The sequence below is a fragment of the Lepisma saccharinum genome, chromosome 3 (genome assembly GCF_977018435.1).
Source record: "Lepisma saccharinum chromosome 3, izLepSacc3.1, whole genome shotgun sequence".
NCBI classification, from domain to species: domain Eukaryota; kingdom Metazoa; phylum Arthropoda; class Insecta; order Zygentoma; family Lepismatidae; genus Lepisma; species Lepisma saccharinum.
In genome coordinates this window covers 128,741,842-128,757,662 of record NC_139231.1, presented here as the reverse complement: position 1 = coordinate 128,757,662, position 15,821 = coordinate 128,741,842, and the positions used below count along the sequence as shown (strand labels likewise).

The window sequence follows — 15,821 nt, the reverse complement described above, 5'->3', positions numbered from 1 at the left end:
GAGGTGCATGCACAAGAACCTTCCATGCATAACCAGCTCCAAGGCTCGCAATTAGTCTGCCATAAACTGCTGGATGGTTCAGACATGAATCGTTGCAATGTTGGTGTTCATCCGAACAGGTTCCATTCATGACTAACAGTAGAATATGCTTCCTCCAAACTCAAAGCTTTTGGTTCTGCACTGCCATTGGCTCTCAATTGCCAGACCAACCTCATTATGCCGTGCTGCTGATGGCAAGTCTTGCTGGATTGTCGCAGTGTCCATTTCATCTTCTGAATGAAACCTGTTCGGATGAAGGCCTCCACTGCACCGTGATTCTTGTCCAACCTGGCCAATGTTCAATGACAGACTGATTACGAGCATTGTAGTTGCCTAAGCATAATTCCTGCACAGTGGCCCTGCAATCACACAGGCTTCTCAAATGACATTAGTAGATACAATGCACACCACACAGCATAAAAATATCCTGGCAAGTTCACACTTATATTGAATTCCTTACTTTGGTTCTTAAACCATGCATGTTTCATACTAAGTTCAAAATTTAGAAGACAAGATATGACAACTTTGTAAGGAAGCATTTGATTTGATTTGATTTATTTTACTTTGCCTTTTGTGCCACTTTTGGCTAATTTGCGAAGATGGGGATGAGTGATGATGTGATGAAATTGATGAATGGACACTCACAAACATCCATGCCCAGGCCAGGATTCGAATGTGCTAACCACTCCACCACGGGGGCCGGGTGTAAGGAAGGAAACTCAGTAGCAGATGCCATTACAATAAACATATGTTTACTGTTACACTCATATGCAGTTGCTAGCAAATGGCGATTACTCAGATTTATCTCAAATATATTGCTTTCAGTAACAATTTTTAAATTTTTGGAATGGATTTCGCATACTGCACTTAATAAATTACATTACTGTACTGAAAGTACCATTGAATCCATTAACAAGTAAAAGGAATTATAATTTTACACATTTGTGCAGTGCATTTATAAAAAAATATACTTTTACTTGTAAATGCATCTGAATGAGACTTTTAATTCCATAGTTCCATTTATTGCTATTTCAATTATCATAAAATTGCATTAGAAAAATAGGAAAAGTCTCTCCACTGAAATGTACTAGCAGAGTATAATGAAGAGCAATTTACATAATGAATTATAATTGATTTGTTGTTTTAAGTCCACTTTACATAATGAGTTATGATAAATGCTAATACAGGCGTAGGCAATTATTTGGGTTCCCAGATAATGCAGAAAAAATATGGGACAAATTTTTCAAAGGTAGAATGGAATCTAGAACAATTATGACTCATTCAACTTTTTATACAATGTCTGCATCAAAGAGTGTAGGATTAATGGTAAGATCAAAGATCCCATCAAACGAGCCTTGTACTGCAGATTACAGCAGCGGAAAGAAGACATGTACAAATGGTGCTCTGTTCTCTTTAGAGCACATTAAAGTGGCTCTTGCTTTGATATACAGGACAAAAGTCTTCCCATTTAATGAAAAACAGGTTGTTCCCATACAGGACAGGATCAACTGAAATATTTCTACACTACTATAAGTTACATTAGCCCTCGTACAAAGATACTTACTTTACACATACATACAGTACATGGATCGTCTTCCATAGGATTGAATTCCTGTCCATTCCTATATGTTCTGTGTTCATATTCACAAGCATCACACAAGGGACAACACTGATGAGGAACTCTTGCAGGATGGGGGCATTGTGGGTTGCAATACAGGTCAAGTCTGTCACAACGGGAGAAGCCTGCTTCACAAGTGCAGTTGAGGCACGGATTATCTGGTGCTATAAAGTTTTCACCGTCTCTAGTAAAGGGTATTTGCAGAATAAAGAAACAAGCACATCAACATTCAACACTGGAACAGGTGGTCACAAAATAAAAAAAAGATCATGATCAAAACATCCAGCTGATAACATTCACAAAAATGTTTACCAATTCACACACGTGGAAAACAAATTTGAACATATTGTGCAAAACATGTGAATTGCATACTAAAAGCAGGGTTAGAAAATTCAATGTTATTAATGTGTATTGGCCATGCAGTATTCATTTCATGCTATTTGCAAACACATAAAGCACTCTGGAATCCACCAGCGTATAGTTCTACTGCAGGTCAACTTTACACCAATTTGGAAAGTGGTATGAAAAGTTGGAAAGAGGAAGAAAACGTATTGAAATAGCACACTGTTTTATTGATAAGTGGTTATGAAATGTGGTTAAGTATCAATGTTATGATACATTGAAAATATTTTAGTATGTATTCCTGTTGATCACTGAATGTATTGAGTACATTAATTGAAATTCTTGTTTCAGTGTATGTGGGGAGAAGGAATTTTATACAAATACACGACTTTGTCATGAACTCGTCGATTTCATAGCCACCCAAACAAAGAGAAAGAGTAATATTACTATGTTCATGAAATAATAACAAAATAACACAAGGTGCACTCAATTACATACAATTGATACAAATATATTATTAGTAAAAAACAACTTTTACTGTATCAAAAAATACGAATACAGTACCAATTAAGTGGTCTCTTCTAATATTACCCAAGTCAGCCAAAAATAACAATCTCTAAGCATGCTGTTAGTTTTACAATGTTCTGAAGTATTGTTCATTGAGATGTGTGCTAATTACTCCAATGCAATAATTGTTTCATTATAAAAACAGCTATGTATATGCAACCTTGAAAATCTAGATAAATCTTCATTTTAGAAATGTTTATATTAGAATATCAAGGTTCCCTAGAGAAAAACAAACTCATTCCTTACAGTGAGAAGAAAATTTCTAGCATTTTACTCCCTCCATTTATTATTTCACACTTGGGGTTATTGCTACAACTAAAAATAGTACGGATATTGGTTTCTCTATAAAATTACTGTTTTGAAACATCCACTAACAGATCCACTGTAATTTTGGGCAAAATTTTGCAATTTTTTTAGGTAGTATTTATTATGAAATTCAAGGTTCTGTAAAATAAATGTTTAAGTATACAGCTCTTTTTTCGAAGTATATCCTTTGCAGATAGTCAGGAGATGAATCTACATTTGCAGCTTTATATCAGTGCTTTATCAGTATTGGCATAAATTTCATAATAGTCTATTCCTGCACATTTCAACATTTGCCAAGGGCCTCCCTGATAGTGTAGTGGTAACATCGTCACCTTGTAATCAAGGGGTTCTGGGTTTGATACCTGCTGAAGACAAACAGTTGTTCAGATCCCACTTTAAACTGTAGGTCCAGTCCTGATTAGCCTTTCTGCACACAAAGTGAACTTAAAAACACACTAAAAACTCAATATGCTGACCAAGGCAGAATTTATTTTACATTAAAACATAAACTAAACGTTACGTTTCAACCTTCTAGCAAGGTCTTCTTCAGACTCTGTACCAAATACCTTTTGGTTATCATGGAAACAAGGCTTAATGGTGTTATCATTAAAAACAAACTCCAACAAGCATTTGCCCAATAAATTCATAACAAAAAGTGTGTGAAAAGCAATGTCAGTGAATTTTTGTGCTCAGCAAAATAAAGTGCAAATATGCAAGCAATATGAATGTGCACAAGAAGTGAAATCATCTACTGAAGTCTCACATACAAGCCTACAACAATGCTGTACTACTCACTGGAAAATAGCATCAGCCATGGTGCACTCGGAACATACTGGACAACACTTGTCAGGCAGCATTACGGGATGCTGGCAATCGACGTTAGGGCATCTGATGGTTTGGCATTCCACATTTCCCTGTATGCACATACACTCTGTACAAGGATCTTGGCTCTCAACAGATGATCCATGAATGTAGACCTTGTTGTCATATTCACAGCCACTGCAATCTGGACAGCATCTGTTTATTTAAAAATAAAGAAAAAAGCAATATTATTTTTATTATAGAGTGGAACCCCAATTTTACATGTTCCCATACCATACATTTCACTCCTTGTAAACACAATATAGCATAACATGTATTATAAAATTTTCTCAGATTTTACACTTTACATCATTTATAAGCCTTCAGCTTGGTACCTTGAAAAATGTATAATCCACTGTATTTTGCTAGTTTTCGTGATGGGGGGAAAAAAAAGTTCTGAATTTTTTTTTTAAATTAAAAATGCACAAATGTTTTTCTAATTTAGCAAAAAGTTATTAAAGCATTTTACAAATATCTTAAAAAATATTGTAAGGTAAAGGAAAAGGTAAAGTTCCCCGTGCATATAGCACCGTGTCATGATGGGATGTGGGACTAGCGTCCCACACATTCTCGATCACTGCTATGTTGGAGGTGTTTTTACCCCCCAGGTACCCATTGATTTAAGGCTGGGTGAGCCCTGGAGCCGCTTTATGCAGGGACAAGGTCGGGGAAAATATATTGGCAGATAATGATATATCAGTATCTTTTTAGCTTATCTTAAAGATAATCCATCAAAGCCCTTGTGAATCAAAGTAGTAAATGAAAAAATAATACACTCAGTCCATTGCATTTCTTACATACCTGTCTCTCCTCTGTAATGGATGATGACATGATGTATTGCAAGTAATCTGCTGACAAACAATTTTACTTTCTTCGCAAGAGCACATCTCACAGGAGTTCATTGGATTAATCCACTTGTCATCATGCCCATGCTCAACACCTTTCTCGTCAATACATCCTAAAAAGAACACATGCAGCTATTTTAAAATATAACTGACATTTTTCGGTACTCAAGTTTTTTAGACATATGAAAAATATTTTTCTAATGAATGTATGTAAAATGACTTCGAATTACACATTGAAAGAAAGAAATGCAAATATTATGTTTTAAAATGAAAGAACCAAAAATGCAAGAATAATGTTTTAAATCAGAAGTATTTACATTGTTCTGAATGGACACATTTTACACCTTATGTTCGACTGTTCTTCCTTAATACTTAAATACATTTTAATGTAGAGAAAAGGACTCCAAAAAGCAAAATTAAAGGCTTATGTTTTCCCTTTTTTGTTTTTTAACCACGTCAAATTGAACAACTAACATTAATTTACTTGGTCTGGCAAATATAAAATGTGTTAATATGGAGACATTGGTAAAAGTGAAAAAAAAGGTAAAGTGCTCCCCTGTGCATAGCACCACACCATGAAGGCGCATAGGGGGTGTGGGTGTAACGCCCCACACTTTCTTGATCCGGTTGTGAGTGGGGTGATGTGATCAGCATCACACCCCTGACCGCCTTTACCCCCCAGGGTTTCCCCCAGGTACCCATGTTATTCGACGCTGGGTGGGCGCAGGAGCCGCTTCCATCGTTAGAAAAGTTCCCGGATATGAACCGGCCGGGGATCGAACCCGGGACCTTTAGCATGGTAGTCAGACGCGTTACCGACTGAGCCAATAGTTGCTAATTTAAAATTTCTCATAATTGGTTAAAAGAATTATGTATCTGAAGCATACGATATATACAGCAAATGTAATATCTACCGTGCGTCCATTTCGATCTTCAGCCGAGAGATCGGGAGAAGCGTGGCGGGCGGCCCTGACGGAGATGCCGACATTTGCGGCCTGTAATGCCCGCTTACTTTTATGGACATATGCAGACATTTATATAAATATTGCAAAACGAGCACTAACATGTGTTATAAGATTACGGTTTTAATTTTAGTAGCTTAGTGGCTGTATGTGCCGATGATTTTGACACGCCCACCTCTTTTGAAACACGACGTAGAGGTTTGTTTGGAGAACATTCTGACGCTGCACCAATATCATCCAGTTTTGCTTTGGTTAGAATCCGTCGTTTTTGCTTAGGTGTTTTGAAATTTAACGATCCAGTTTCTCGTAATTTAAGGACAAAATGTCTAACCGTATCTCTATGAGGAGGTGAAATGCCTGGGAATTTCTGTACAAATTGCCTACACACGTCTCGACAAGAGTCTGTTTTCACGTAAGTGTCATACATAAAAATTCTTTGTTCTAACGTGAACCTTGCGGCTGGCATTCCAATCGTCTAACTGACACAACACACATATACACTGCAATAACACAAACAAGTAACTGCAAGTAACCAAGAATAACACTCTTGCGCACAGTACGAAATTAACACGCTCTTGGTTTACATGGCTCGCCACTATATTCACAGCTCTGTCTTCATCTAGTTGCGAAGGAACAAAAAAACTCGAGCTCGGAGATTTTGGATTGCAAGGAAGCTCACGAAAACCATTCACTTTTAACGGTTTCGTCTGCAGCGTAATCTTGATACAGTGTTGCACATTCGAAACCTCCTAACGATTCCCATCGCCACAAAACTCTTTCAAGGATATAAACTTAAGCAGGACGTTACTGGTCCAAATTATGATTAAAATGTTCTATTATCTGTGGCTCTTAACATCGTTTATAAAGCGTATTTATTTGTGTATATAAGGGCAGAACTTGGATGAATTACAGATGATAAATTATAACACAGGTTAGTGCTCGTTTTGCAATATTTATATAAATGTCTGCATATGTCCATAAAAATAAGCGGGCATTACAGGCCGCAAATGTCGGCATCTCCGTCAGCGCCGCCCGCCACGCTTCTCCCGATCTCTCGGCTGAAGATCGAAATGGACGCACTGTATATTAACATTTACTACCTTTGCAAACTGGGCAGCATGTTCCTTCCGGTACAATCTGGTCCAGACAATGTATCTTTGGACACGGTTGCCGAGGAGAGCAACGTATATTTCCTGATGAGCATAAGCACTTGGTGCAAGGATCTCTATTCCAAGAGAACATCAATCCATTGGGAATAACTCGCCCTTCGAATATGCAATCTAGAATGAATAAATAATTATATGCAATAAAATAAATGCACATTTGCACTTGTACTTGATACATGCCAAGAAAAGTAGAAATATTGAATTGGTAAAATTATTGCCAATTTTACTGATGAACTGATATATCAATATGCCTAATTCTGTTGATGCAAATAAAGTGAAAAAAAGATTACTCTGTCATATCCCAAAACATATTAAAGTAAACATCAAAGGATAAATTACACTTTTGGCATCATCCTTATCTTAATCCTTATGTCATTCCACATGCTAATTATTGTTTTATTTGGGTTGTCTGATTGCATGATTAAATCAAATTAACAATTAATTTTCTGTTTAAGATAATGTCTACACTGCAACTCACTTCATTGTAAATATTTAAATAAATCTTAAAAGGGTAAAACTTAGAGGATACTTTTTCATACAAAGAAATATTTTACCTGTGCACTGAGAACAGCATTCTCCTGGTTGAATTACACCATGTGTGCACTGCGAAGTGCACAAAGCTGAACCTTGACAATTGACTATACCATCTTCACAAATGCAAACCTGTAAATCAAAATAAATTGATGTTCTAAATATAATTAGTATCTTCTGGCACATAAATACATTGTCGTTGTCATAGTATGATGAGTCAACACCAATGAATCTCACTCTGGCCAACCTCACTATTACTGCAATACACTGAGTGATGCAGTAGAACAGGCAGGTGACAATTGACAAGGAAAAGAGCCAGAATGGTGGATAAATAAAGTGGCAAGAAATAGTAAATGATTACCACAGAAAATGAACATTTCTATATTTTACAGCCTGGTGACATGCTCACTTGAGAGAAAAAGATGGCATTGTCATATTACAGTGTAGCCAGATGATGAGGAGATAGCAAAAGGTGATAGACAAAAAGGTACTTCCATCAGTTTTTCACTGTTTACTGGATTGTGATGGAAAATTAGGAAATATAATTTGTTACTCTTATGAATACTTTTCTTAGTAGTCAACCTTCATTTTGCAATTTTTTCCTGAATTTGACGTTATTTTTGACAGGAATTCTGGGCCAAAGGAGGTGGAGGGTTATGACCCCCATAAACCCCCCCTTGGGTATCCCACTGTCCCTGTGCATAACACATTCTCGATATTGACAATAATGGCAGTGATATGATAAGCACCACACTAGCACACTGCCTGTGCAATGATGAGAGAATGGGTGAACCCCAGAGCTATTTCTGCAGGGGGACATCAAACAAAAAAATCTCTGAGATCACCCATCCCAATAATTGAACCCAGGTCTCTCAAGGGGCAGTCAGATACCCAACCTATTAACTCAACCACTCTGAACTCATCTGTCACAGAAACATTTTCAAATTCCCATCTCATGCTCCTAAGAATAATCATACTTTATTTCATATCTAAAAAGATCTTTTTTAACAAACTATGTAAGTACCTGAAACATGTCTGATTAACAGAACCTGTAAGAAACTGACCTTACATTGGTTATTATCCAAATTCCAACTCTGACCATGTTCATATGTTTTGCCATTTAAGGAACATTTTGGACACTGAGATGGGCAGCATTCTCCAGGTAATCGTTTTGGGTTGCTGCAAGGTAAATCAACCTGGGGACATATCCTTGGCTCACATCTCACAACACCTCCCTGGAAAATAACTCATTCTTAATATGCTTGTACTGTATTGCAGTAAATTCAAAAGTATCATGAATAGTAAAGTGAAATAATAAGAAAGAGGAATGAAAGAGCTGCTAAACCTAATTAGACAGCACTGACAGTGAGTGTACATATCGGGTAAACATAATTCTCTCCATTCCTTATCTCTAGAGGCATGCATATTTTGTTTTTGACGAAAACACGAAATGTGAAATAACACAATGTAATGTTTATTTTTCATGTTTCTGAAAGGTGTGAGGTGCATTTTCCTGCCCTGTTTTGTCACGAAATGATGCGAAAAGAACTGCAAAATGCAAAATAGACTCTTAAACACGAAATTTAGAGTTTATTTATTGAAGCGACACTTTCCGAAGACAGAATTATCTTGAGAGTTATGCAATTCACGGAAAATTTATTAATTCTGCTGTAAATATTTCAGATGCAAAAATGGACTCCTTTATACAGGAATAAACTTAACATTCTGATGAGGACATAAATGTGCTATTAGAAGGAATATGTTTATTTTGTGTAGTAAGTGCAGTTTTTAAATAAAATTTTTGGTTATATTCACATTTTTAAAACCAAAATGTCATTTTATATACCACTTTTTCACCGCTATAACAGCAAAATTTTATTTTATTTACAGCTTTTGAACCCGAAATTGACTATTTTTGTACCGAAATTTTGGATTTTTATTTACCAAAAATATGTGCCTCTACTTATCTCATATTGACCCACTCACAAACTTCTCGCCAACCAACTTCGCCTTCTTATAAGCTGACCTTTATAGCATTTCACTGCCAAAACCATATTAACACTTCATTTGCAAATGAAATACATGCTGGGTAAAGGACACTTCCATGTTGTAACACTCCCATTTGGTTGTGGCTTCAATAACGATTGGTATAAATATATGGCTTGCTCCACAGATTTAAGAGCATTGTCCTAAGAGTAGTCCATTAACTTTCAACGGAATCTTAACAACCCAGAAGTGTTTGTGACTGTACAAATTTCACTTTCTATGATATGCAATCTCAGAATCGTGGATATATTTTGCCATGCTTCCTACCCAAACAAAACTTAGCCTGTTTCACCATTTTATAATCTCATATAAATACCCTAATCTCTTTCAATAAAAAAATGTTTACATGTGGATAAAAGCTGGCCCCTGTGGCAGAGTGGTTAGCACATCATGCTGCAACACCAGGGGTTCCAGGTTCGAATCCCAGCCTGGGCATGGATGTTTGTACATTTGTGAATGTCAACTCATCAATTTCATCATATCATCACTCATACCCATCTTCACAAATTAGCCAAAAGTGGCACAAAAGGCAAAGTAAAATAAAGGAAATCAAAATAAAAAAAACATGTGAATAAAACTTCATACAGACAATTGCTAAAATAAGGACGTCTTTTTAAATTTTTTTTTATTAGATGAACAGATGTATTTTCTACTTCAAAATTCTACGTAACATACCTTACAAGAGCAATTCACACATGGCCTGTCAAAAAGACTGAAAACTTCTCCGTCAATATAATGTTTCCCTTGGTAGTAGCACTTAGATGGACATCTAGGGCAACACTCTTCCTTTAGTGTAATTGGTCGTGGGCATTCTAATCTTGGGCACTGTATTCGTTCACAACTTACATTTCCAAGCTAAAATCATAATAATAATCAAATAACACTGGGAGATACTGTGTATTACATGACCTGCACAAATATATGTGATGTTAAAGGATACAGTGCCATTCTATTCCAACATCAAAGTCCAACAGGATGTTGCAATTACACTAACTTTATGAAGCAGTTTTTGGTATGAAGAGGGAATACTCAGGATGTCCGTAAAGTTCCATTTCATAGGGAAAATGGTAAAATTGTGTTTGTGTATTGTTCTTCTGTTGTAGTGAATGATGGTGCCACAGAATGATTTCAGGCATGAAAATTTCATTGGCGACATGGACATGAAATTTACTGCAATTAGTTCATGAACAAAAACCATGCCATACCTCCAGATTATGTTCCCCATGAGTTCAGCAACTTGCAATTCAACCTGCAGACATGTGTGGAACTTAAGACATATTTGAACATATACTGTGATTTGGCCTTTGGTGCAGAACTTTTCAGACACCCTGTATTACAATTTATTGAAAAGTTTTGAAAATCGTGCTTGAATCAAGATTAATCCAACTCTTTGGCATTCTGTGCCAATGCTATACCAACTGGATTACAGCCCTTGTCAAATTAAAACAACAGTCTTAGTTTGTGGAACAAGCATAAACAATACTGTGAAGTTTGTAGCGAAGGAACCACATACAAAAGAAGACAGGAGCAAAACTTCTTTCCACAAACACTCAGAATTCAGTTGGAGGACGAAGTAAGACATGACAATGTTTCCATGTGCTGTACTGTATTACACGAGTGAATCGACATTTGTTGTAAGGACAGGGTAGGGGATGTTTAAGGAAAGCAAGAACTTTTCCAAACCAACCTCTCGTTGATCTCAATTGCTACAATGTAGAGAGATTTTATACTGAAGTGACAAGCGGCAAGTGACATTCAACACAAGGGTTTTCCACCAAAGTTGAAACTGGTAAGGGAAACTTCATTACAAACTGAACGCACTTCAATTGTCAATTTCTCCTCCTGACTGGAAAACATTCATTGCACATGAATTGACACAGAATGCACTGTACAGAAAATGGAATGCTTTGAGTAACACCCAAGTGAAATGTGATGTGTGCAGCATATCATGTCACTTTGATGAATGGACTCAGCAATCTGGGTTGTGGAATTTGTGTTGAAGCCAGAGGTGGTTAGGACATTAGCACAAGATCTTAAAGGTTCAAGTTCTATCCAAGATTGAGCTACAAAAGTCATGACTAGGGCCTGGGATTTTATGTCCTATAAAAGTGTAAAATATGCAATTACAGTATGTTATAAAAATTGAAAAATATGTCATTTTTTTAAAAAAAATGAAAAATATGTCAATTTTTTTAAAAAAAATTAAAAATGCAGAAATATTCCCAGTAAAGCCAAAAATATATACAACAGTACTTTCGAATTTCTCATTATATGGGAAGTCGGTATCTTCTAGGGAAGATCGACTAGGGTGGGGGTGTGGTATTAAATGAAGTCAGAATTCATTTAACCGAAGAATGTAGTGGGTAAATACTGAAAGTACTGTGAAGTTCACTGCAATTATCCTAAGTTTCATTTACTATTGTTCCAGATTTGCACCTTTGTGGAAGCTGTGTGGTGGAACCATCTCGCGTTACTACTTGAGCAGAGACTTGTTTTCATTCGCCTGCTCCAGAGATATAGGGGACAGAGTATCCACAATGATACGTGAGTGGCTCAAACGACAAGTGATCTTGAAACTCCCGTACTTGATTGCCGAGAGAACAGGGGCTGCAATGTATCTAATGTTATTTTTACCTTTGCCTGATTGTTGAGAGAAACAAAGGGAAAAAAAGGTAAAGAAATGAGAACAATTGAAACTTGTTTATGGTGATTCTCATGCCCACACAACAATGAAGGAGAACATTTTTCATCAATAATGTTCGCACGGCAGGACAAAAAAAAGGGTATTATTGTTCTGTATTAGTTGGTAAGAAAATACTGCATCTGCTTTTAATTTCTTTGTTCCTAATTTCCTTATCCTGCCATCGATAATATAAACTATCCATTGAACTAAAGGTACGAAAGAATGAATTATAAAATAACAGATTTTATGCAGGACAATTATGAAATTATACACAAATACATCTTATTACAAGAAAATCGAAGAAATATGTTGTAAAAATGCAAACTTGGTAAAATATGTCAAAATATGCCTTATCAAGTTTGTCTATTTCAGCTGATTTCCATCAGATACGTAAATAATATCACCCCAGTATTTGATCCGATGTCTAATAAAAAATATGTTATAACAAAGTCCTGGGTCCTAGTCATGACTTTTCAATAAGTATACAATCAATGCACAAAAACGAGAAGTACTTATTTTAGCTAACTGAACTTAAATGAGGCAAAATTTAGCATTGAAAGGAAAAGTACACTTGAATATTTAGAATTTTGTTTAAATATTAAAAATTACAAAATGGTGGAAGCATGTTACCAACTAACAGAATTAATAAATTGAATAAAAAATTTACTAATAAACTAATATACTACAAGGGTCGTTCAAGGTTGACCGGGATTTTTGTACGTAAAAAATCGATGAATAGCCGGATCATGATGAAACGTGCAGGTGACGTAATGTATTCCTTCGCGAGTAACTAGCGCTCGGCATGACATATTTCGCGCATGCGCAGCAGTTGCAGCGAACATGGCGGCAAGCAGTGTGTCTGTGGCTGTGGAGCAGCGGTGTGTAATCAAATTTCTCGTGAAGGAGAAAGTGAAACCAGCTGAGATTTTCAGACGATTGCAAGCACAGTATGGTGCCAGGGGTGTCTTAAAGTTGAACGGCATAGGGAGTGTCACTATTCATCTTAGTGACCCCGAAAACTATGAATTCCACACTAATATTGGTTGTTTCTTCTTATTTTTCTTACATGTCACTCCCTCCCTCCTTAGGGGTGCCAGGGGTGTCATACCCCCACAGTATTTCTTTCAATATTGCAAGTGATATGTGTACCAAGTTTGGTTGAAATCGCTCCAGGCATTCGAGAGTTATGCCAGAAAACAAACAAACACAAACAAACAAACACACAATCAAACACACACATATACCGGTTGTTTCAACAGAAACGCCATGATTTCAAATCACCCTAAAAAAATATTTCATATATTCTCAGTAATAATTTATATACGTTATGATTGACAAAAGTCTGAAATTTAATTTAATTTAACTTTATCAGGTGTTTATAGCACAGTAGTACAGTAATGGAGGACAGAAGACTTTCACTGCAGCAGAAGATTCAGTTGGTGACCTGGTTTATTGAGTCACGCTCTCTTGTTTCTGTCCAAAGTACCGTAAAAATCAGAAGCTTTCTTGATTTTGCAATGATTTTCAACTAAGTCAATTCAACAAGACTGGGAATGTTACAGGACAGCAAAATTCAACAATCGTGTGATTTCAAATTGCTACACACATTTCTTTCAAGATGGTTTAGAGTGGCCTCCAAGTAGCCCTGATTTAAACCCATGTGACTATTTCTTGCGGGGTTTCCTAAAACAGGAAGTTTTCAAACGAGGATAGCGATCATTAGATGGTTTGAAAGCAAACATCGGACAGTGTACTGCAACCCTTGGTCCGGTATTTGACAACATGTGCAACCGGGTGAGAGAAGTGATAAATCGTCAAGGTGGACGTTTCGAACATGTCTTCCATTACTTTCGGGTTTTCTCAATCAGATTAAGTAATGTTTTCTTTGTGTAGTTATAATAAATATTTTAAAATGCCATTTGAAATCACGGCGTTTCTGTTGAAACACCCAGTATATATATGTACGCACATACATCCCTTTTTATATATTAGAAAAAGTACATAGATTTTATATTTTAAGAGAAAATTAGCATTGTGCAATTTAAAGAATTAAATATGTACATTATTGGTGAAAGGTTAACTGGAGGATATAACTACGAAACTTCCAAGAGCAGAATAGCATTTAACTTGACATACAAAATTGTAAGGATGAAAACATATGAAATTATATAATATAGCATATATTTAGTTGCATCACATAAAAGAATAACTTGATAATTTTAGTTTTTGAAACAGAATCAGCACATTTTTCAGACATAATTATTTTAATACCATACTTGTATTCCATATCTGTTGAAGATAAACAAAAAATAATCATGTTATAGAAAAACCTATATTTACACAATGAATTGTATGAATCTCACACATATACCAAAAAAATATTTACAATACAGTTCTGAAGAAATAATAGGTCAATAGAAATAGTGGATCAGTATAATCATTGGCAGTTTTACCAGTAATCTATATCTAATGGCGCAGTGGTAATGCTGGTGCTTTGACATACAAAGTATTAAGGATGAATTGATATTTCAAGCTTGATCATCAGTGAAGGCACAGAGTGGTTCAGATCCCACTTTAAACTGTAGGTCCAGTCCCGATTAGCCAAACTGGATCAAAAACAAACTCTGATTTTGACCAGTATTTACTGGTAGGTGACCAGTAGAGTACCGATTAATCTGTCTATTCCCTACTTTGCACCACCAGATAGTTATTTAACAAGAGTACAAGTAAGCTATAGGTGGATAGGAGAACTCTAAAAATTAAATTTGAATTAGCAAATGCACTATCGGTTACAAGATTAGAAAAGGATCAAGCTATCCCTACCTACATGACAAGTACATCTTGTGCATGGGCCATCTTCAACCATCGCCTCGTGTTCCAAATATCGTCCTTTAAACTGACAGTGATGGCAAGTCCTGCAACAAGAATCAGCTGGCAAATATGGATGAGTGCACATAGGCACTGGGCAGGTTATTTCGGTACATCGTGGTATACCATCAATACATGAGCACACTCTGCAAGGGCCTTCTTTCCATACGATGCCCTCTGGTTCTGCACATTTTGTACACTGAGGGCAACACTGTCCTGAAACAGTAATGAATAGAGGTAATGTTCATGGTAATTGTTCATATGTACTATAAATTGATTTAGTTTGTGCTATTAGATGTTATAGTATAGTAAGACTAAGACAACATCAACACACTTACAAGTATCCTTAATACGGATGCCTGAACATTGTTGACAATTAAAAGTACGAGGCTTGTCAGGAAAGTAAAGATACAAACACATTTGCATGTTAGGGGAAAAATGTGTACCAAAGTTTGCAACACTGGCAGTAGCCTTGATCCATGCGACAAGGATTGGGAGTGAGTCGTCAGTGCTGCGCCGAGTCTTGTGCAAGGAACACGTGTTGGAAATGACAGCGGCAATACTGAATCCTGTCAGGTGTGAAGTGCGTACCGTGATCAGGTTTTTGCAGGTACAAGGAAAGCGTCCATCAAGAAATAGTGACTGTGTACGGGAATGTAATGAATCGGTAAAATGTGGTGAAGCGGTGCTGTGCTTTCTCAGAAGGTCGGTGTAAAATTCATGATGAAGTGAGGAGCGGGAGGCCGTCATGATCACTGACGACATTCGCAATCGCATTGAAGCAGAGGTTCGTGCGAACAGGCGGGTGACAATTAGAGAATTGTGTGATGTTTTCTGACATTTTAAGAAACACTATTCATGAACTTGTGAGTGGGTTAGGATACAGAAAGTTGCGTGCACGCTTGGTCCCAGAAAGTTGACTGACGAACACAAAACCAAACGAATGGGATACGCACTGAACTTTCTTACACACTACGAAGAAGTGGG

The 15,821-nt window shown here is 36.5% G+C and overlaps 1 protein-coding gene across 1 annotated transcript in view; it reads right to left on the bottom strand.

Moving 5' to 3' along the window:
- The window catches only part of LOC145985678 (kielin/chordin-like protein), a 294,740-nt gene that overhangs the window by 59,186 nt on the left and 219,733 nt on the right, over positions 1 to 15,821 (bottom strand). Inside the window, exons 19-26 of the mRNA XM_083119746.1 lie at positions 14,794 to 15,050; positions 9,959 to 10,138; positions 8,302 to 8,472; positions 7,261 to 7,369; positions 6,641 to 6,820; positions 4,535 to 4,691; positions 3,668 to 3,889; positions 1,604 to 1,841 (exon numbers count right to left, since the gene is read on the bottom strand). Coding sequence (XP_082975872.1) covers positions 1,604 to 1,841; positions 3,668 to 3,889; positions 4,535 to 4,691; positions 6,641 to 6,820; positions 7,261 to 7,369; positions 8,302 to 8,472; positions 9,959 to 10,138; positions 14,794 to 15,050 — 1,514 coding nt within the window. The remainder of the gene's footprint in view (positions 1 to 1,603; positions 1,842 to 3,667; positions 3,890 to 4,534; positions 4,692 to 6,640; positions 6,821 to 7,260; positions 7,370 to 8,301; positions 8,473 to 9,958; positions 10,139 to 14,793; positions 15,051 to 15,821) is intronic.